The 22982-nt window shown below is 36.2% G+C and overlaps 1 protein-coding gene across 2 annotated transcripts in view; it reads left to right on the top strand.

Annotated features, from left to right (window-relative positions):
• The window catches only part of PDS5A (PDS5 cohesin associated factor A), an 87422-nt gene that overhangs the window by 20127 nt on the left and 44313 nt on the right, over positions 1 to 22982 (top strand). For both annotated transcript variants that reach the window (XM_059818194.1, XM_059818195.1), the window contains 7 exons: positions 13155 to 13358; positions 13770 to 13856; positions 14658 to 14755; positions 15244 to 15370; positions 19630 to 19710; positions 21165 to 21305; positions 22353 to 22468. In XM_059818194.1, the coding sequence (XP_059674177.1) occupies positions 13155 to 13358; positions 13770 to 13856; positions 14658 to 14755; positions 15244 to 15370; positions 19630 to 19710; positions 21165 to 21305; positions 22353 to 22468 (854 nt within the window). The remainder of the gene's footprint in view (positions 1 to 13154; positions 13359 to 13769; positions 13857 to 14657; positions 14756 to 15243; positions 15371 to 19629; positions 19711 to 21164; positions 21306 to 22352; positions 22469 to 22982) is intronic.

Here is a 22982-nt window from a genome sequence, read left to right as displayed (position 1 = left end):
CCTAAGGCTCAGTGGAATCTGGCTTAGTCTCTTACTGTTGCAGACTGTGCATTCAGAGCTGAAGATCAAGGTACACGTATTTTGCATAATTTTCTGCTTCAGTAGGTATAGCAAGTTTTCAACTCACCACAATTTACAAGATTGCTGAAATAGAGTGTATTTTCTTAGGAAAAAAAACCCAACTTTTTTTTTGGTCTCGTTTATTGGTTGTGTTTGAACACAAGCAGGAAAGAGAGCATGATGTGCTTTATACACACCTCCCACACCCACACACACACCCCCCGGATGACTGAGTCAGGAAGACTGTATGATGTACCACGGGATGCACCTGCACCGTGATGTAGAAATAGACATGGATATAGTCTTTAAAACATCAGTTTTGCTGAAAGCATAGCCCTCTAGTTGTGTTTTAATGTGAAGCTCTAACACATGATTTTGTTGTGAGAACTGAGCTTAAATATTCACTTCAAAATGAATCCTTACAGTCAATTCACAGTAGAAATGAAAATGCCATTGTTGTTCTTGTCCAGCACCACCTTCTCTTTGGAAGAGGAAATGAATTACCACACAGCACTGAGCTGGCTATAAAGAATCCTCTCTCTCACATCTGGAGGCTATTATCAAAGTACTTGGGAAACTTCATATGGAAATAGAAACTCCGTCACCATGGGGAATACACTTTTAAGAATTCTTTGGTTTTGCCCCAGCCGTATATAACACTTGCTAGTATACCTAGGGGAAAAGGACTATATAATGAAATGCTTCTAACTGATGATGTCTTGAATTATCATTAGAGTGTTTAAAGAATAGGCTCTTTTTAGTCCCTCTGCAAATACTCTTATGTATCTATATATGTGGAAGCAAAGTTTCTGAGAACTTAGAAGACTTTCAGTGTTTCAATTTATGAACCTTTTTTAGAGTACTTAAACAATTGTTAGACTTTGGCAGGAAAATTGGAAAGAATCCCGTTACAAATCTTTCCAGTAATAAAGACTAGATACTGCTGAGGACTGAATTGCTTTAAAAAAAAAATAAAATAAAAATTGGTGCTGTGGCACCACGCTCAAATTATGGATTTTTAAGAGGTGGTGAGTAGCATGAATATGAAGAGATAGCACACATATTTATCAGTACGTTATCTCTTACTTCTCATTATTTGAGAAGAAATATACATACATTGTTAAAACATGTGATTTGATCCACGGTGTTATAGCTTGTGTTGTAGAAAATCGTGTGATAGAGTTTAAAAGTAGGATAACAAAATACTTAAAGGATTTCCATATGGTGAGGCCAAACTAACAGTATTTCTCAATGTTTCTTACATTAAAATTACTTTAAAAGGTCTCAGGTTGAGTAGCCAAGTATTGTCATGCATCAAAAGCTGACTGTAAACAAAAAGTAGATTTAAAGAAATAATTTTTGTTCATGACAAACCATGCAGTGACCTAAGGTTAGATGGTACTCTGCATGCTTGAAAACCTTTTAGCTGTTTGGGAAACAGGAAACATGATGAGGTGAGTTGGTTTGGTTGATCACAACCAAGGAGGATTTCACAGAATTCCTATTAAGTCAAATTATTTAAGTGAGTGGGGTGGATCCAGTGGAAGATTTTAGGCTTAATGTCAATAAAAGCAAGGTGAGGAATAGTGAGAGAAAGCAAAACTATTTTCTGACTTTATGAAGTTGTAAAGGACTAAGTCAGGAAGACTGATACATCAGTCTAGGCCGCTCAGTGAAATCTTTCGCTGAACAGCTTCTGTCCAAAAATCTAATAGAACTTCACGCTGGGTAAGGAGCCAAATGGTAAACACTATGGATATTATGCTTCCCCTATATAAATTAGGCATGTGTGCTTGTTTGAATACTGTGTGAATGAGCTCTGTGCAATACTGCAGTTCTAGTGAACCTTTGCCTCCAAAGATATGAGATGAGGATGTGATACCAAGAACCTGGAAGGCAAAGTAAAAGTGATGCTGTAGAAAGGTAAATGGGGAACCTCTGCCATCTCAGGTCATGATACAAAATCAGGAAATACATAATGAAATTAAAATGAATAAATTAATTGATACATTGGATAGAAGTTTTGGAAATTACTGTAATAATATGTTTCTGAGACCTTGAATTTAACATTATCAGTGATCACATCTTATGTTTATGCCAGTTTCTAATGAATAGAGGTAAAGCTACATTTTCTGGGGGACTAGTAGGATTTGGATATAGCTGCCAATTTCGGGCTTCATGGGCTTGCGGCTACTAAGGTTAAGAATTTGTGTCATTATTAGGTTGGTTGTTAAGAGTTTATGTACCAGAAGGCTAAATTCTTCTTCTCTCCCTGGTCTTGGCCATTGAATTCTGTCTACCTTGCCTTCTACTGGCTCTGGAGCATACCAGATGTGTCCATGATCTAACTATGCCTGTCGGAAAACGATGCGGGACTTTTTCTGAGGAGGTTTTCAGCCAGATTACTAAGTTAAATTGACTCATGGAGTTATTCAACAAGTGTTGTGGCCAGTGCAAAATACGCAGTGGCACTACATGGCCAGGAGCAGGACAGGGTGAGTAATGGGAAAGGGACAAGGACATGGTGGCAACAAGTGGTTAAACTGGATCTCCATGTCATGTGGAACCAAAACCATATCTACTGGGAGAGAGGTTTGAATTCTGTACTGCTGTGACTCCTGGTTGGCAAACAGGTCTGAATTTCTGTCTGTGCTTCATCTTTCTTTGGTATTTGCTTACCCTGTCAGTGTGTACGGAACTGTAAGAAAGATAGTACTCCAGCCAGTCAGTTACAAGGGAAGTTCTGCTAAATTAACACTGATTATAATGTACTTTCTCCTTAATGACAAATTTTAATGTCTTCAAAACAAACAAAAGCACAGTCTGTTTTGATGGGGGTGGGGGTTTTTAACAGCTTAAAATAGTCCCCATTTCAAAGAAGAGGAGAGGTGAGAAAGATCTCATATTGTTACAACAGTGAATATAGATGAACTTACAGGATGTTCTTACATGAAGCATAGTGGTACCTGCTTAAAGAAAAAAAAAAAAAATAGACTTGGCTTTGAAGTATCATTTGGCTTGGAGGAAAAAGCACTTCACTATTACATGTTGTAGTGAAGGAACTGGGGTTGTATAAAAATGATTTTGAATCTTCCAAATCTTACTACAATAAAAATTGAAAGTCATTGATACTCTCTAAAATACTCAGTTCTGAATAAGGTGTTGTATTTTGTCAAAATTTGAGTGATAAGGTCAGGCATGTAGTATTTTCTTTGCGCATCACGAATCTGATTTTCCCCATGGACTTGTTCATGTCCAGAGAGTACAAGATTTATCACATGCAGTGGTAACAGGATTCTGTGGTAACAGTTATCTTCTTCTCAGCAGGAAGGACACTGTTTTACTTCCTTTTGTGCTGTTGTAATCTTGGGAAGCATACTTTTTTGCAACTGTTCCTTGCAGCAGTCCATGCAAGTTATTGTAATAAAGGTGTCAACGTTACATGACCAATTTTGCAGGGCAAAATATTCCACCACTATTTAAGTAGCATGTTCTAATTTGTGCTGTGAAAGACATTTTATATTAAGGCATCTGATTTGTCTCATTTTATTTGCCTTTTTTCCCCGTCTGTTGCATTTACGTTACTTGTGGGATCTTCTAGATTTATAGCAGAACTGCAATTCTGCTGTGTGTTAATTATGGAGATACAATATGTGGGTAATTGTACAACCTCTCTCCCAAATTGGTAACAATACTTGTCCTGTTTTGATTATGATGCTGTATGTGTGTGATGTTTATATCCATTATGTAGTTACTAAAAAACGCGTAGATAATGTGTATCAAGAAAGCTACTTCAAATAATTCATGAACTGCTCAGTATACTGTTTTTATTGTAAGTAGTAGTTAGTCTCTCTGCTTTTTCATATGTCAGATTAATTTAACATCTGGGGTCCTGGAAAATATTCTCAGAGTTGCTCTATGTAAGTAACATAGAATATGTTGTTTTACCAATGTGAAGATAGTGGTAAATTACAAGTCTAAGACTTCTTTGCTCATGATCTGGCAGTTGGCCAAACCTCCAAAGAAAAGTCCAGTGTAGGTTAGGCCCTGGGGGAAGGATAGTCAGTTAAACTGTTTGCCTAGTCACAGGGATATTACTGTACAGGCTACCATTGCCGTTCCTGCATAAGCTTTACATCTGTTATGATCCATCTGCAGTCATATCTAGAAAACCTGGTCACTGACTTCACTTGGTGAGCAGGGAATAAAGAAGGAAGCAAATAGTCTTTGCCCCAAAGAACGTACAATATGCTTTGTATAATCTTTTGTTCAACTTCTTGGTTTTTTCTGAGTTATTCTGAGCCAGTTAAATGTCCTGTCAGAGAGTATAGATTAGAGATAGAATTTGTAGTGAAAATCAGGCAATCAAATTTGTTCTTCAGGAGTTACTAACAGTACCAGGAAGGGAGTGCTACTTTTTTGTTTTACTAATGACAGCAGCAAAACTTCACAAAAATCCATCGGCTCCTTTCCAATTCATTGTTTCTATGATTCACATACACCCCTTGCTTAATTTGTGCATCTACTGCTGTCCAGCTATGACTCTGACAAATGTGGACCCTGAAAAGGAATTGTTTGCCATGAAGCAAAACGCTATGAGAGGAGGGTGCTCTCTCTCGCGTATACTTCTGTAGTCAGAAAGCAGCCCCACTTCTCAGGCTGGAGATGCTGCTGTCCCATTTCTGCCTGCTTCTACTTGCAGTCTTTTCCAGTGCATAAATGGCACTTCTGTATTTAAGGCATATTAAAAGAGAGACCTTCAGCTGTTGTTTTGGTAGATAAAGCAAACCACAATCTCGTAATGTCCCCTTACAAGAAAAGGCTTTTGAGACTCCTTTGGTAGCCACCTTCTGTACCTTTCCCATTTTGAATTATTTTTTTTTTAAGCAGTGAGGGTAGTCAGACCTAAGTGATGTGTTTCAAATCAGCATTTAGTATTTTTAGCATTTCATGAGTTGTATTGTTGTTTTTCCTTTCCTTGACTGGAAATACTTCTTCTGTCATATCCTGCAGTTGCATTTTCATTGTTTTCATGCACATAGCCTGTTGTTGGCTCATAATCTCTTTACAATTGCTTAATAAATGCCCATCTTTCTCTTCTCCTGTTGTTTCTAGCTGATAAGCTCTTAATAGCACAAGTCCTTGGTTTTAAGCACTAAGCATATGACCATTGAGCAATTACTAATTTTTTGTGTTTCTGTTCTTCTCATATAATATCCTGTCCCCTGCTGCCAGTCCCTAACTGTTGTCATTACGCTCCATTCTTACTTCTTGTACCACAGCTGTTTATGGGAATAGCAAATAGAGTCAATTATAATACCATCTCCAACAATAAATTCATTCAGGTGCAAAAGGTCCTCTCAGTTTAACACTTTAGGGACGGGCTAAGGAGCCAATGTTGAGCTAAGCTTCATCTCTTCCAACATCCTCAATTTCCGTGTGGCTCAGTGTGATGCTGTTTTTGACACTCAGAAAAATTGCCTGTCTTGTTCTTCCTTGTCTGAAGAGTTGACTATCTTATCAAAGGAAGTTTATCGGGTTAGCAAAGTAATTCCCTTTTTATGTGTTACCCTGTTTGTGTTAAATTCTGTGTTTATTTAGCCTTTCCAAATTAGGTTTGTATTACAAAATACTGTTCATGTTAGTCTGTTGGATATGTTAGCAGGATCTTCTTTCTTGATTATTAGGTTGACAGTTGCTAATTTCTGGCCAGTCGGTATCCTTCTTGTTTGGGTGTTCGTTTGGGTGGGTTTTGTTTTGTTTGGGGGTTTTTTTGTTGTTGTTGTCAGGGTTTTTTGGTTTTGTTCTTTAAGAAAAGCAAACAAAATCTGTGTTGCTAAGTTTTGTGATTTCATTTGTCAGGTATTTAAAGATTCTAAAATTACAGTCATCTGGTCCTCCTGATTTGAATGTTTTGAGATTTATTTTTTTCTTTATTCCTATCCACACAGTAATGTCCATTTTTCCATGTTTGTTTGGTGCTTCCAACTGATAGATAGGACTATATCTGAGGGAGACCAAGACTCCTCATCTTAAATCTGCACCGTTTAGAACTATATTTTTCCAGATACATATGTCTGTGGATTTTGCTATGTTTCACAATTAGGATTTAGTCAAAGGACATAATTTATTGTTAGTAGCTAATGGCAAGGGTCACCCATAATACTGCTTAAACCATGTGAGTAAAAAAAGTAAAAGCACTCTGATGGCAGAGTTGAAAATTGCATCACTTGAGTGTACTTTGATTTCAGCCTTCTCTTGACTCTTTCCCTGAGCTGTCCAACCTCTGGAAGAGTCAGCTGGGCTCACATCAATTTGGGGAAGTTTTATGTACAAAGATCTTTTTGTATTTAATCTTAATACTGAAGTTCACTTCTCATGTTATTCCTGTAACAGTAAATGGTATCAAATTCTCTCAGTTGTTAAATTTCTTCTTTCAGTGATTGCAAGGTGAATTTTAAAATACTGAATATCTTTCCCTGGTCTTTTTTCAAGCCAGGAGTGGTTAAATGTTACTTCTTTGGAATGCTATGAATAAGCTGTTGTAAGAACAGTAAAACAAATGCAACCTGCACACATCTTCCCAATGCTATGACTAGCTTGGAGGTGTGTGTTTGTCTTGCCAGCTGCAGCAAGGGTTTCCTACATCTGCCTGCTTCTTCCTCTCTGCAAGCACTGTTTTGAGTCTTTTCTCTATCTACACCGATTACCCTGTCCTCTCTTTTTGTTTATATAGCTCTCCTCCCTATAATACTGGAATCATCAGTGCATTTCAGCAATAGCTGAGCTTCCTGATCCAACAAACCATGCCCCTACATCTGTGTGGTCAATAAACACAAACCAGGATCTGAACAGCAAAAGTTCGTATTCCAATCTGACACATAGGTCTTGCACAAGAGCCCCGTGCAGCTGAGTCACGTAAGGGCAAGCTACTATGCTGATTTACTGTCTTTGAAAAGAGGCGGTATGTAAACTGCATATGAGGTGTGGGCAGACTGTGAACAACACTTCGGCAACCTCTGGTGTATGTTTCAATGCAATTGAAAGGCTGATAGTCTCAGAAGAAGCTGCAGGTAGGGTTCATCTCACCTCATTTCAGGCATATAGTCACACTGAGCTGCTTTCATGGTCAGTGCAGAGAATTAGGCACTTCCAGGGCAAAACTGAGCTGACGTCTGTAGACGTCATCATAGACATCTATGCTTGAATTCAGTCATGGTCTGTGCATTTCTCTTCAATGGGTGAAAGGGTAGCCCAGAGTGACTGGCTTGCACAGTGCGTGTTTTTATGCAATTGGATAGACACCTCCCTGAAATATTGAAAATTTAAAAATTTAAACATGTTCATAATGTGCTAAGAGTGACTTAGCAGTCTTAATTTAACTGTTGTTCTCGCTAGGTTGAATAAAGGTGTTTGCATTTCTGTACCATCTCCAATGTTACAATCAGAGCATTTCACTTAGATGTTTGCAGAGCCTGGGAGGGTAAAATCTTGGTCTGATAATTAGAATTTCAAGTTACTAGGGTAAGAATGGCAATAATGAAAATTTCTAGAATAGTTTTAACACTTCTATTTTTGCAGGGTAACTAAAGCACCAGTATGTGATAACTTAATGGAGATGCATTAAATCAAAAGCAATGCAGAATGAATTTAATCGTAAATGTGAATAGCTGTATTTTGTTTACATTTGCTAGCAATTAGTGTTTAAATTGAGTGTGTCATTGTTTGGAAAAGAATGAATGATGTTACATTAATATGTTTAAATAATACTGTTCTGTCTCTTGCTTTTTGCACAGAGGACAGTAACAGTTTTCTGTGGGAGAAGCTACTAAGTCTGTAGGGTTTTATATAACTGAATATTAGTGCTCTAGCTAGGGTTGTTTCGACTGTACAGCAAGACTTCAGTTAGACAATAGTACTGTAATTTGAAAAAGTAGTGAGTTGCTGTTACGGTTTAATCACTTTTTCCTGTAATAAAAACTGGTTTAGCATGATAATAATTAATACCTAACTTTGAAATAACTACTTCATTCTGCTAGAGAAATATTTATGTAATGGTTGAATCAAAACTTTGGGAAATTGAGACTCCTTTTAGACCTAAAATGAAAACCTTAATGCAAAGAGGAATTGGAGTGGCGTTTTGTTTGTTTAGGGCTTTTTTTGCAATAAGAAGAAGGGTAGTTAGGATGGATCAGATGACATCTTGAATGTAATTTGCTTTAATAGAGTACCTATAATATGAATAACTTTAGTAAGGAACATTTCCTTAACATAACATGCAGATTCTTGGGAAAAATAATTGTACTAAAATCTGTCTGGCAGTAGCAATTCATGTCTCCTCCCTGCAATTGTATTTTTTCTTCCCTCTGGTTCAATGAAATATTAATGGCTGGACGGCCGAGCCCAGAGAGTTGGGGTGAATGGAGTTAAATCCAGTCGATGGCTGGTCACAAGCGGAGTCCCCCAGGGCTCAGTTTTGGGGCCCATCTTGTTTAATATATTTATCGACGATCTGGATGAGGGGATTGAGTGCTCCCTCAGTAAGTTTGCAGACAACACCAAGTTGGGCGGGAGTGTTGATCTGCTCGAGGGTAGGAAGGCTCTGCAGAGGGATCTGGACAGGCTGGATCGATGGGCCCAGGCCAATTGTATGAGTTGTAATAAGGCCAAGTGCCGGGTCCTGCACTTGGGTCACAACAAGCCCATGCAACGCTACAGGCTTGGGGACGAGTGGCTGGAAAGCTGCCTGGCAGAAACAGGACAAGAGGACATGGCTTCAGGTTGCACCAGGGGAGGTTTAGGCTGGATATTAGGAAAAATTCTTTACCGATAGAGTGGTCAAGCATTGGAACAGGCTGCCCAGGGAGGTGGTGGAGTCACCATCACTGAAGGTGTTCAAAAAACGTGTGGACGTGGCACTTCGGGACATGGTTTAGTGGTCATGGTGGTGTTGGGTTGATGGTTGGACTTGATGATCTTACAGGTCTTTTCCAACCTTAATGATTCTGTGATTCTGTAATCACAGCCTTGAATTTTTTGGGGCTTGCTTGCTTTGTCATGTTTCCTCATTGTTGCATTTATGTATATCACTACTTCCATGAGTGGTTTCCAGTTTGGATGTAAAAATAATTTAAAACTTTAAATTATTTGGACCTTTAGTCTTTTGAATACGTAGAGTTTACTTCAGGTTTTCAGTTTCATTAGCAGATTCTTTTAATGGATCAATTTCTAGCTGTCATGGATAATAGCAGTATTGCAGTGGTATGGCTAAATATTTTAACTATGAAAATCTTTCTGAGCCAATTAAGAGCTGTTCTTCACAAGATGTTATAACTTCTTCATAAGATACCAATATTTATTAGGCATCGTGTAACTTGCATACTGCTTTTTTTTTTTTAATTCCTCTGAGAGTGCTCATTTGTAACAGGAAATGTAATGGAGTTATAGGAAATGTACAAAGAGTGGGAACTATGACCACAGTACAATTTAAGAAAGATTTTTGGGAAGGGCTGGATAAGTATGCTTAACTTTACATGTTAAAATTTCTATTGATTCTGTGTATCCAAAGTAATACCAATCCCAGGTGATTAGAAGTAATTTTTCTTTGTCAGACCTTAACACAGAAAAGAACTTCTAGCATGTTGTCATTTTGTTTCTTTGTGTTATGGATGTATTTGTGAACTATAGTCCTAGACCAAGGCTTTGCATTAGATGCTGTATAAACATGGGGGAAGGAAGGGAAGGTAGTTCTGTCTCAAAGGAGACAAGACAACGGGAGGCTGTGGAGAGAAAGACAGGAGTATCCCAGGAAATCATGGAACAGTTGTTGGATCAGTGTGTTGTACTCCAGGATATGCGGTTCTTTTACGACTAAGTGATTTCATCAAATGTGCAGTATCTTGTACTTCTACTTCTTGATTGCTTTCTTGATTGTTGCTCAATAACTAATTTTTCAGTTGTGCTAGAGGGCAAGAGTACCAGTCCTGTAATGGGTGAAATTTTGAGCAAGTTCTTGGCTTTCCAGTGAGTATGAAGAGCCAAGTATATATTATATTTAATGTCTGGCCATTTTTTTCTTTTTTTCTATTTTAACAATCTCATATGTAGATTAGCAGGCATTTGGAAATAATTCTGTTGTGTAATACCTTAATCAGTACCCATAGTTGCTTGGCTATAGAGACTACTCACAGGCTGTAGAATTTTAGATGTAGTTAATTGCAAATATTCAAGAAAGGTGTAGAATTATTTTGTTGAACTATGATGACAAAGTCCAACAAATTTTACATCATGCTTTTAACAGCGGTATAGCCCTGTGTAGTTTGTTATATATATTACTTTCATTATTTGCATTGTACTGTATCTGTTGTGTACCCCATAAATACTATTCATTGTTTGTATTGCTTTGGTATCTGGGATCCTAAAGACCGAGATAGTATTCTGTTCATTTTTTGTGCATGCCGTAAACAGAACGTCATGCACTGAAGACTTTGTTATGAAAAAAAAGGACAACACACAAATACAAGCAGGTATGGGACTATAAAGAAACAACGGAGGAAACATAGATCAGTATGTTAAATAGCAGTTGCAGCTTGCCAGTGGCCCAGTTACTGCCCAAGTGTTGTTTTGTAATAGAAAAGAAATATCAAGTAGTGCTTTGCAGGGAAATAGAAAAAGGTTTTATGGCTATCTGCTGGCAGTTTCTTCTGAATACAAGAGTAACACAGGAAAATCTGTAAGGCTGGTGTGTTTTCAAACAGGCAAGACAGTGCCAAAGACTAGTTTCATTACTTTAATCCCAGAATAGCCTAACATTTTGTTACTGAATGGGAAAGTTGTGTGAGGTTTCACAGCACCATGCTGCCTTACCTTGTCTGTTTTTGACATATCAGAGAAGGGATATATGCAAGACTTATGCATATTATCATATGAATATGAGAATCCAAAGACAGATCTGAATCTAGGAGGGTATTCTGGTTATGAAGCTTATGATACACATAGGGAGAAAGGAGATCGGGCTTATGAGAAAGATCAAAAGATCGCTTATACAGGTTATCTGTAAAATTAGTAAAAAGACTGGAAGGAACTTTAGTGGGACGATTTTATATGGTACAGATCCAGGGTAGGATCCACAGATCTTTTAGTCCTTTCTACCCTGTTCTTAAAGCCTTCAGTAATAATTATATGAATCCCATGCTGCAAGTCAAGGCCATTATTCCTTGTCCTGCCACCAGCAGAGAGAGTGTGGTGTGGTTTTTTTGGTTTTGCTTCATGTTGGGTTTTGGTTTGGTGGTGGGGGTTTTTGTTTGTTTGTTTGGGGTTTTTTTTGGGGGGGTTGTTTGGTTTTTTTAACCTTCCTTATTGAAAGAATCTGGTAGGCTTTGAAGACTATGTTATTAATTTTTTAAATTCCAGTATCTAGGAAGGACAGGTTATGTGTGACACTGTAACAGACAGACCTGTGCTGTCAGTAGAAGGATGGTTTTGTCCTTTCAGCTAATGCTTCAAAATATAGCTTAAGAATATTTTAGGGATACAGGCCAATGCAGGTAGAATTTGGGTTTTTATGGGCTGTGGCTATAAAGTTCTCTTTTATTCTGTTTTTTTTCCTCTGTTTCTTTTTTGATTTTTGGTTTTGCTGTAAGTTGTTCCACGAAGGAATGTACTTGTGTATTTATAGAAATTGAGGAGGAGTTTTAAGTAACATACTGTAGGAAATGTTGCTGTCAAACATTTATTTTAATTGATAAGGTCTACTGAGTTTAAAACTGGGTTCCAAAACTCAGGGAGGAGGTAAAGCTGAAAGACAGTGTTTTCATGTTGGAAGCGGGGGCATGCTTAATAACAGAGGAACAACCTTAGTATTGTTTGAATGACATGGTAACAAAAGAATTGTGGTAAGAGTAAGAGATGCGTTTATTAGCTGTGTAAGCTCAATCTCCTCTTGTGTTTTACTGTTAATATTCTAGAGGCGAATTTGACATGTCAAGATTTATCATTCTGTGTTTTCTCTTATATCTCTTTAATATGTGTACTGCGTATACTGTGTGTGTAATGGGTATACTAAATCCTACTGGTATGCAATATGGCTGTCCTTCACAATTTTAACTCGATTGAGCTCAAGTGACATGGAGGAATAGGACACAAAGACCGATTTGACTAAGGTCGTACTAAGAATCTGGCATATCTCCCGGTTCTGTGCTGACATCCTAGAAGTCATCCTTATCCTTTAACAAACCCTATTCCAAAAGTTAAACCTGCAACTTTTAATTTCTTCAAACTAAATTTTCACTTTCAGTTTTGCAAAATTATTATGTTGAGATGTTTCAATTAACTGGGGTTTTATAACAATTAAAAATAAACAATTTTGGTGGTATTTCATAGGAATTAGCAGTTCTTAGCTGTGCTAGAAGAAACAAGGAAACCACATAGTTGATTTTTTTTCATTATATAGACAAGGCTATAGATGCAGTTTTGAGTACACAGAAGGACTACATCTGCAGCGTTAGACATTTTACATGAGGGATCGCATTCTTATCTGATACCTAGTTAGTTTAAACTAGATAAAAGGATTGTGCGTATGTAAAGTAGTTCTTGAGCTGTGTGCCTTGATACAGTCAGAGCATAAGATTGGCCTCTTAGGCTCCTCTCAAGTCATGGCATAGCTCTTAAAGCAGCTGCATTATGCTGTAGCCTATACATTAGACCAGATGGCTTGCAGCCCCTCGTACTTTCCATACTGAGGCAAGTCCTCACTTTGAGGTGGTCTGGGACTACTTTGATGAAGTGGTGCTGCCATCTCCAACCTCATCGGTGTGCAGCAGTTTCTGTGCTGCACCACAGGTTAAGATTGGCAAAATAAGCAGAGCTTGCAAAGCATTTTTCAGTGTCTTAATTTAAAATACCAAGTTCAGTAAGCCTTTAAGTATGAGATTAACACTTCTCTTCTTCTGATGTTTGTCCTAACAAAAAAATTGTACTGTGATTATGCAGTGGAACACATATTGATAGCATTGCATCCTTTTAGAGAGTATTGTTTAGTAATTAGGAATAAAACCAGAAAGCTCTCGAATGGGGTTTTTTTCTGTGTTTTTCAGATGGTGGTAAAAACCTTCATGGATATGGACCAGGACTCAGAGGATGAGAAGCAGCAGTATCTCCCATTAGCCTTGCACCTTGCATCTGAATTCTTCCTCAGGAATCCCAATAAAGATGTGCGCCTCCTTGTAGCATGTTGCTTGGCTGATATCTTTCGTATCTATGCTCCTGAAGCTCCATATACGTCCCATGACAAACTTAAGGTAAAAATGCTTTATTAAAAAAACCCGCTTTCTTCCTACCTCATTCTCTTCCTGAGGAAAAAAAATCCCACACCGCCACCCACCCCAAAAAACCCACAAAACCCAAACAACCACAACAACAAAAAATTAAAAAAAATTTTTTTATTCTCATTTATACTGATGTTCAGTTTTATTAAAGAAATGTTGCTTTAGTCCTTTGAGTCAGTGTAGTACTTTAAGGGCCAGAGATGTGTAAAGGAACTCTAGATAACTAGTATCTTGTCGGTGATAGCTTTCTGTCAGTGCCTAAAAAAGACAATTTAATGTTACCATATCATGAGTTTGTAAATGGGGGTAGATGTCACTATTAAATGGTTGTATTCTTATTTTCTGCTGAATCAAGCTTGTAAACACTTTATCATTTTTTGACAGGACATATTCTTGTTTATTACAAGACAATTAAAAGGCTTGGAGGACACGAAGAGCCCTCAATTTAACAGATACTTTTACTTATTAGAGGTAATATAATAATTGTAACTTTCCCTAGATGGTATTTGCTCTGTGAGCCTAAGAAATGTAATCAGTCTTTCTCCAGATGTGCCAGTAGGCCTGGGAAATTTCTTTTATTCTGTAAATTACACCAGACTCATTACAGTTTAATGAATTGCTGCTTTTAGCAGTTATAATTCTGTTTGCATTTAATAAGTTCATGCAGCCTATAGTTGAGGACATGTTAAAACAATTGGTATTTATTAACATTTAGCCTTTGTCTTACAATTCTATACATTGTTTTTCATATCATACACCCTTAAGGTTCTATTACTTCGTCAAGAGGGAATTTCAAATGCTGATTAAAGTGCAAATCTGCTTATACTGATGATGGGAGAAGGAATATAAGATTTTGGTTTAAAAACATCAGAAAAACCTACTCTTGACCAGAAGTGTGGCGTTTTATCAGTGTGCATTTAGAAACAGTGTCTTGTTTGCAAACCTTTTATTGATGTTTAAAACTGTTGTTTCATAGCACGAAGAAAAAAGTCCAGAAACATGGACTTAATATATCAACAATTTCTGTCAATCTGCTTTTATTCATAAGAAATAAGATTATTCTATATAGTTATTTTCTGGATGTATATTGCAAAGCCCCTTTATGTTCAGAGCTCTTTAAATGCAAAGCAAATATCCAGTCTCTTTCCCCAAAGGGTTTACAATCTATTGTATAATATTTTTCCTTAAATATAATCATGTTAATTACATTTTTTCTATTTATGTCACTGAATATGAAATTGTAATATCCTGAATATCCTATTTTTGTTTTAGAATTTAGCTTGGGTTAAATCTTACAACATCTGCTTTGAGTTGGAAGATTGCAATGAAATTTTTATTCAGCTTTTTAGGACTCTTTTTTCAGTTATCAAGTAAGTTGAATTGCTTCAATTGTATTAAACTGTCAAAATACCTGTTTCGGGGGTAAACTGAATCCTTGCATAGTCTATAAATAAATACATCTGAATAGAACAAGTCTTTATTCCTCCAAACGAGGAGATACAGGGAAAGCAACTGAGTGCGAATTACTGACAATATGTCTAAAGTAGACGTGTTTTAAAATTTCTTGTCCATGTTACAACAGTATACTTCATTCTGACTCATTTATCTATATTTGTATTTCCATGGTTGTTATTTTCTTCTTCTTTGTTTTGTTTCACTTCTTAAAGCAAAGCTACGGTGTTCTAGGTTTTTGAAGCATTCTATAGAGAGGAAAGGCACATAAAAGTTTTGAGTTCTGAGATGTGGAGAGTGTAATGGAGGGCAAGCTGGACAGCATTAGACATTGTTTCTTAACAGTACTGTTAATATTTGTCAGGGTCTGTAAATTTAGTATTGATAATATTCTTTATCATCTTAGTAATAGCCACAACCAGAAGGTACAAATGCATATGCTGGATTTGATGAGTTCTATCATCATGGAAGGCGATGGAGTAACTCAGGAGCTGCTGGACTCCATTTTGATTAACCTCATTCCTGCACACAAGGTCTGCAAAGTGAAAATATTATAGTGGTATAACATTTTAACAATAATTTTTGTTGCTTTTTGCTTGTTGTTTATCTCTCCACACACTTTAGCCATCACAACTGCTTTCCCCCCACCGAGCCTTGGTAACAGTGTATTGAAAATTTCCTTTGGGAATTATTTGGTGCTGTTCATTAGCTGTGTCTAGATTATTCAGTATCAAGAGGTTCTGCCTACTTGCCACCTCAGGAACTCTGTACTGAAACAGAAATAAAGTATTTTCAAGCAAATGTAGTATGTGATAGGAAAACATTTGTATCTTAAGGGTTGTGGGTTGTTGGTTGTTTTGGGTTTGTTGGGGTTTTTTAATTGAAAAGATGTGAAGTATTTTTTTTTATTTTAAAAAAAGGCAAGAGGAAAAAAAAAAAAGACTTCCCCAAGACTTCTGTGGTGACTTGCTGCTTGCCTCAGGTTGGCAGTCAGACTCCCCTCCACCTCCCTAGTTGTTGTTTTTGGGTTATTGGTTTGGTTTTTTTTTCCTTCCCTCCCCAGGGGCTTTTCCCCTTAAACTTTTTGTTTAATAAAACCTAATTATTACCTGAAGTGTAGTACTACTTTTTTTTTTTTTTAAGTTAGTTAGTTGCTTTTAGTGCTCCATATTCTTTTATGAGTTCCATAATCTCTCTGCCCTTTGCAGAGTTCAGCATCCCTTTACCTCACTTATAAGTGACCCCTGCCTCTTCCTAGAGGAGTCTTATGTGAACCCCTCCTAGCAGATTGCTGTTGTCATGCAGGTGTTGTCTTAGCCCATCTGCAGAGCTCCTTCAACAGGTTTTTCAGAGACTCCCCCTGTACAGTCAGCTTCATGAACTGTCATTGATGCTGTCCTTCTCGTTTCATTGTGTGACTTACTGTCTGGTCACTGGGTCTGCAGTTGAGCTTTTCAAGTAACTTTACCGTAATGGCTAAATAAAGTTGAAAGGAGAATAAACACAACTCCCTTAGCTGTGAAATCAGGGAAAGTGAGATGCAGGCTGGTGTTGCCTTGCATTGACCAAGAAAATTCCCTTGCTAAAATACTCGTGTTTCTTACTGAAAATTGTATGGAGAACAGTAAGTTTCAATTATGAGCTACAGTAAACGAATTGTATTCTGGTTACCACGTATGTGTTTCTGTTTGTTCATTTATTAATTTCAAATAATGACAAAATTAAGGCAGCTCCATCCATGACTACATAATTAAAATTAGATTAGCACATAAAAGCAGGGATTATTCCTTTGGTTACCTAAAGAGGGGAGAATTCATGGAAATGTATAGCACAGGAGTGACTAAGTCATGGCCATTGCCATTTACCTGTGAAATGGGTGTATAAAAGTATCTATCGCCTGAGGTCAGTTTGCATTCCTTCTGTCTTGACCATGAGATGGGAATATCATTCTGTCAACTCATTTTTATTGACAGCAATGAGATGATGTCTTACTAAAACTGCTAACAGGAAGGGAGGCCTCTTATTCATAACAATAGAAAGAGTCCTTTTGAAAATACGCTGCTCTTTGTAAGTTGTTACTAATGAATTATAGGCAGTAGAGATCAGGAGCAGAAATACAGGAGTGGAGATGTGTATATCAGGTGCTGGGTGATGGTGGGCATTGCTCTGAGGATGTAAAGACCTGGTAAATCTTGTACAACTGAACAGCGTTGTGACTACTTGGTGTAGGCAAAGTAAAAGTGAATATGATCCTTTAGTATTGTTAGCTTAATCATATTATTTTGCCTAATGAAGAAGATTCTCAAACAGGCTCTGATAAAGAGGGAGATAAACTTGGTGTAAATATTGGATGGTACTGCATGTTTAGTATCTCTTAGAGGACTCATGGCTAGTCCTTACTGGCTCTTGGCTGTCATGACTGAGCAAACAATATGCTGTAGTCAGCACTCAGTATCATACTTTGGTCAGTATTTTGATCTGTTTTAACTTGTTTGTTTCGTGTAACAACAGAACTTAAACCAATGCTGTACCATGGTAGTTTAAAAAAAAAAAAACAAAACCAAAGTTCTTTTGTCTGATCTGCCTAGCAGAGTTTGACTGCGGTAGTTACGTTCTCCTTTTATGAACAGATCTCCAGGAAATTCTGTGATTGTATTGTTTGTCCTTAGATATGTAAATCAGAAGCACCATAGCTTGAAAAGCACAGTTTATTTTTTTGTAGAGAACATATAATAACAATACTTTTATGTCCGTGTAAAGCAACTGAATACTAGTAATTCTCTGCTATGACATAATAAAAGTATCAGTGTGGCTAGACTGTTACACTTAATGGAAATTTGTCTTTGTAAAGGAGCTGAAATAGGTGTTTTGGATAATGTATTCTATTCCTTTTGGGGGTTTGTTTTTTTTTTTTTTTTTAAATTTTGTTTTGTTTTTAACTCACTCACATTGTGTAAGACAATACTGCAGGGGAAAAAAGATAAATATACCAGTACCTAGGCATGAAGTAAAGTCTACTTCAGCATCTAAATTATATTAATTTATATCTCCATTATCAGTGAAGTGGCTTTACTGTACATTGTTCTCTCTGTGCGTGCTAATGTGGCTCTCCTCTAGTAAAGCCAGGTTTTCAATAGCAGTATGGTATGTCACATTTTGCTCAGACCACCTGTGGCATCAAACTGTAGTTCTTTTTATTAACTTTAAAACCAGTGCTATTTAGTGAATATTTTTCTTCACACTCTTACTATCAAGGTTATTCCTTAAAAACATATATTTCATGTATTTAAAATCAGTATTTTCTTCTGCATCCTCTACAGCATGGCCAATCCAAACCTTCAAGGTTGTTTTTTTTTTCTCCTAACAGATTGATTATTTGTTTATTTATTAATAGTTGTTTGGGGGTTTTATATATATATATATTTCTTTTCTAGGCTGTTTTGGTGTTTGGTTCTTTGGGGGGGCGGTGTTTGGGTTGTTGTCGGTTTGATTTTTTTTTTGTTTGTTTTGTGGTTTCGGGTTGTGGGGCTTTTTTTAGCTCTGATGAGCCTGTCTAGGTGTAAAAGAACCAACACAACTTCATTGCAAGAAATCTTTGAAGCTGTGTTGAAGATCCAAATAAAATGTAATTTTTGTATGAGATTAGCAGTCCTTTAGTTTAATACAGACATACCTGCCAACAAGATTTTAATCATGGTCTGGTTTGGAGAGAAACTGTTTTGAATTTGAGAAGAGTTTATACATATCTGTCTGTCTTCTATAATGAGACATCAGTTTAGTGCTGTGGTGACTGAGGAGATACTTGTTTGAGCCTTTGACCATTTGTTTCGCGTTATTATCAGTTGACGAACTGTCTTTCGGTTTGTCATCTCATCAGCTAAAAGAACATGAGGGAATCATTCTTAATGTAGACTTGCCAAATACTGTCTTTCCAAGAATCAGTCATCCTTAGGCTTTACCTGTATTGTGTCTGCAGTAATTTGTAATTTTCAGGGCAATCAGCTAATCCACCTTTTCTTTCTTTCTTTTTTTATTTTTTCCCTCCAAGCTGCATTAATCCCTAGATGAGATGATATACTGCATATTGGATTTTGTGGAGATTTGGACAGTCACATTTTTCAGATGTACAGTTACATTCCTTATCTTGCTCAAGAGTAATAAAAACAATGTTCAGATTCGTTATGTTGCAATCAAACATTTACTTGGAAAGTTTGCAGCTAACTCGGCCCAAGTGTAGGTGCTTTATGTAGGCTATCTCAGAGTATACAGTACAGTCCATGGAGAAGTCAGTGCACAGTTTTACCCCCTAGACAAGGCTGAGCTTTGCTCCAGGGTGTACCTTTAACAAGTATGTGAGGGGGAAACAAAACTGCATCTAAATAGCAAGTTAAACTAGTTCATTTTTCAGTGGCAAAATTTGGTGCACGTTAATTAATTATGGAGATGCGGTAATGTTTCTTCAAAATTTTTACTGTGATTGCATGTTAAACCTTTTTATAGGTATGAATGCAATACTAAAGGTAGCAACTGGAGTGATAAAGTCTTAGAAGAATGTGCAGGAAGTGATGGCTTTAGGTTAGATTTCTTTTAAGTGTGGGAAAAACTAGTTTTAAGATTTTTCTAAGTTTGTAGTTGTGGAATTTACATAACTGAACTTACATACCTTTGAAAACAAATAGATTGGTGATAAAACCTACCTTTCTGAAGTCATGGTCTTTTCAGGTTGGGAGAGAAAAGTAATCTGAAATAGTTTGTCTCTTTAAAATTTTATTACTACTTTTCTTTATTTCAGAACCTTAATAAACAAGCATTTGATCTTGCAAAAGTCCTGTTGAAAAGGACCGTCCAGACCATTGAACCGTGTATTGCCAACGTATGTAAATTAATTAATCCATGTTACCTACAAGTAACAAGTATTCTTGTTACTGTCTTGATTTATTGGAGGTTTGTTTGTTTAAAAATATTGTTTATAAAAGTCACATTTCATAATGTAGCTACAAGAATACCATTTTCCAAATAGGATATTATTAGTTTGGTTGTTAAAGTGTGTGAGGTGTTTCAAATAAGTGAAGAGGAAATGAATTTTTACCCATCTCAGTCTAAAGTTAAGCCTAAATCTAGGCTGTGAAAATAGGTGACCACCAAAACATCCTGTTGCAACAAAAGAAATTGTTAGTACTTCGTATGTCCATCAAGCAGACAGCCTCATTTCATACCAAGCTTTAGGATGAAGCATTTCAAGCTACCAGCTATTTACTAGATTTTTTTTTCTCCATCCTAAACTTGGTTTAGTCATAACGACTAAAAGAATTTATTTTTTACAAGGCTTCCTTCTGCTATAATTCCTTTTGTTGAATGTCAATGTTGTGTGTTCTACCTATTAAAATAGCTACTACAGTCTTGTGAGGCATGTAGTCTGGTCCATTCTGTTGCCTTTCCTTGGTGCTGAAGCCAATAGAATTCTTAAAAGTCAGAGTAGTTTAGAAAGGGAATTAGGCAAATTCATGAAAGATTAATCACTAAGTGTTTAAAAGCTCAAGGAGTCTCACTAACAAGTACCACTTTCCAATTTCCCTGTTTCTTTAAGCTTTTGTAATTAGTCATAGCTGGAAAGAGGATAGTGCATGGAGTGCCCTTTGAGTTGATTTAATATTATTCTTCTTACTTTCTTATTCAAGTGTGTAATAGCTTTGTAGCATTTGTACTGCTCGAATAATATTAATATTAACTCACAGCATCTAATAGGAAGTATGTCAAGCATATTAAAATTTAACAAATCCAAAAGAAATCATTCATGTTTTAGGCTACTTTGTTTTTTTCTGTTAGATTGCTAACAACCTTGATACATTGCCATCAAATATCGTAAGATATATCATAAAGTCATCTGACATTCTTTAAAATGGATTAAAAGTAGAGAATCTTCTTTTTCAACATTTGGTGATCTTCAATTTAGATTGGTTTTAAATGATAAGAAAATTAAAAATAAGATAGTAATTTTTTTCTCAACTTCTACTGGATGAATATGCATTTTAAATTAACAATTCTTTTATTACCTGGGGAGATGGTTATTGACATTTTAAATTATCAAATTACCGTGAATTAATCATTCCTGATGGAAGTAATAGAACTGAATTATGAAGGATGTTTGTTTGCAGTTTGCTTGAGCCAAAACTGTAAGGGTGAAATGCTTTGATGTAATGAAAAAATGTGCATTGAGTACCTTCCTTTAGAATTAGAGTATTAATGATACTACATTTTTTTTTTTTTTTTAAATAGTGTTTGCATTAATGAAGGAAAATCTGCTAAATAATACTGTTTGTATTCTAGTTTTTTAACCAGGTTCTGGTACTGGGAAAGTCTTCAGTAAGTGACTTATCAGAACATGTGTTTGACTTGATACAAGAGCTTTTTGCCATAGATCCTCACTTACTGCTGTCTGTCATGCCACAGCTTGAATTCAAGCTGAAGGTAGGTTACAATGTAGCTTTGGACAAGTAATAAAATTTGTGTGGTTATTAAGAGTGCAGAGCTCTAGACTTAATCAGTGTTCTACTAGGGGGATAAAAATTTTGTATTTATCACTTTATTTTAAAGATAAATGTAATATTAAAGGAGGGACACTGGAAGGTTGTCTACAATTGTGTGCTTTCTGTGCTTGCAAACGTGTATTATGCACACAAAATGTGTAATCGTTATAATGATAAATTCATAATGATCTAATGCGAAAGTTGTATGTACTTAATCTTTAGATTTCACCTGAAATTTATAAGGTAATTAGGCTGTGGTTGGCTTATCTCATGAAATGGAAGTATGTCGGCTTTTTCTTTTACGAAATAATGTTTTAATAACTGAGGAAGTATTTCCAAATCGTTTCTCAGATTTGTCATCATCTGCTAATAAGTAGGCTGACTTCTTTTGAATCCTTGGAAATAGTTAATTTATCCTGATTTGGGAGTTTGGATTTTTTTAATTAAAAAATCTGTTTGTCTTTCATAAGATTGTAAGAGGACAAGAGAAATAATTTTATGTGTGTGCATGTACATATAGGGTATGGTGGCACCAAACAAGAGTAACCAAGCAATAGGTATTTGGTAAAATCACATATATCTTTTATTAGTGAACATCTGTTTATAGCATCTTGATTGGTGTCTTTTCCACACACATAAAATAGTCTTAAAGTATGTTTTAAAATAAAAATAAGATCAGTCATTGTTGAAATTGTTAGGGGTATATGTTATTCAAACTACTGTGTGGGGGTTTTTATTCCTGAAAGAGAAGGAATTTTCAAAGCACAGCCATCTCTTCAGTGGCTGTAATATCTTAATAGGTATTTGTAATTTTTACTCATATTCATCTAATAATCTAATTAGGGAGACTGAGGATTATCAGAAATTATTTCAAACTCACTTTTTAATCTAACTTATAAAAGCAGAAGGAAAAGGAAGCCAGGTATTATTATTATTAAGATATTATGGATAATGATTTACAGTTCCTTTTTCATGTTTTGATTTTTAGAGTAATGATGGAGAAGAACGTTTGGCTGTTGTTCGACTTCTGGCTAAACTCTTTGGCTCCAAAGATTCTGATCTGGCCACACAAAATCGTCCTCTTTGGCAGTGTTTTCTCGGGCGGTAAGAGAAATGGGGATAGAATTCTGAATTTCTATACTTCTTGTTCTGAATTTTCTGATAGTATTGCATTTTTTCATTGTGTTTTTAGAGGATATAACTGTTTGTATTTGAACAAGTTATTTTGTTAAATCTTCAAAGCAGAGATTTGCGTACAGTTACATTGTAGAATGAAGAAGTCTGAAGGACTGCTGGTATATTGCTGTCAGCTACGGGAATATAGGTTAGATAGATAGCACATTACATACGTAGCAGAAATTAAACAATAGATGTGCCAGCATTGTCTGAAATTTCATGCTGTTCATCTATATCTGTAACTATATCTGTTTTATTTGGCATTTACCTTTTTGAGTGAAGAGTTATTTATATTTTTATCATTTCATATACATATATACACACACACGATTGATAATGTATGGAGAATTATGTTCAAAAGTCAATGGACAGAATCCATTGGGTCAACATTTCATCCACATACAGCGTATTCATCCTTTAATTTTAGTCCTGACTTAATTTC

Source organism: Gavia stellata, chromosome 5 (assembly GCF_030936135.1).
Source record: "Gavia stellata isolate bGavSte3 chromosome 5, bGavSte3.hap2, whole genome shotgun sequence".
NCBI classification, from domain to species: Eukaryota; Metazoa; Chordata; class Aves; order Gaviiformes; family Gaviidae; genus Gavia; species Gavia stellata.
Note: the sequence above shows the minus strand (reverse complement) of the source record. Positions and strands in the feature narration are given on the sequence as shown.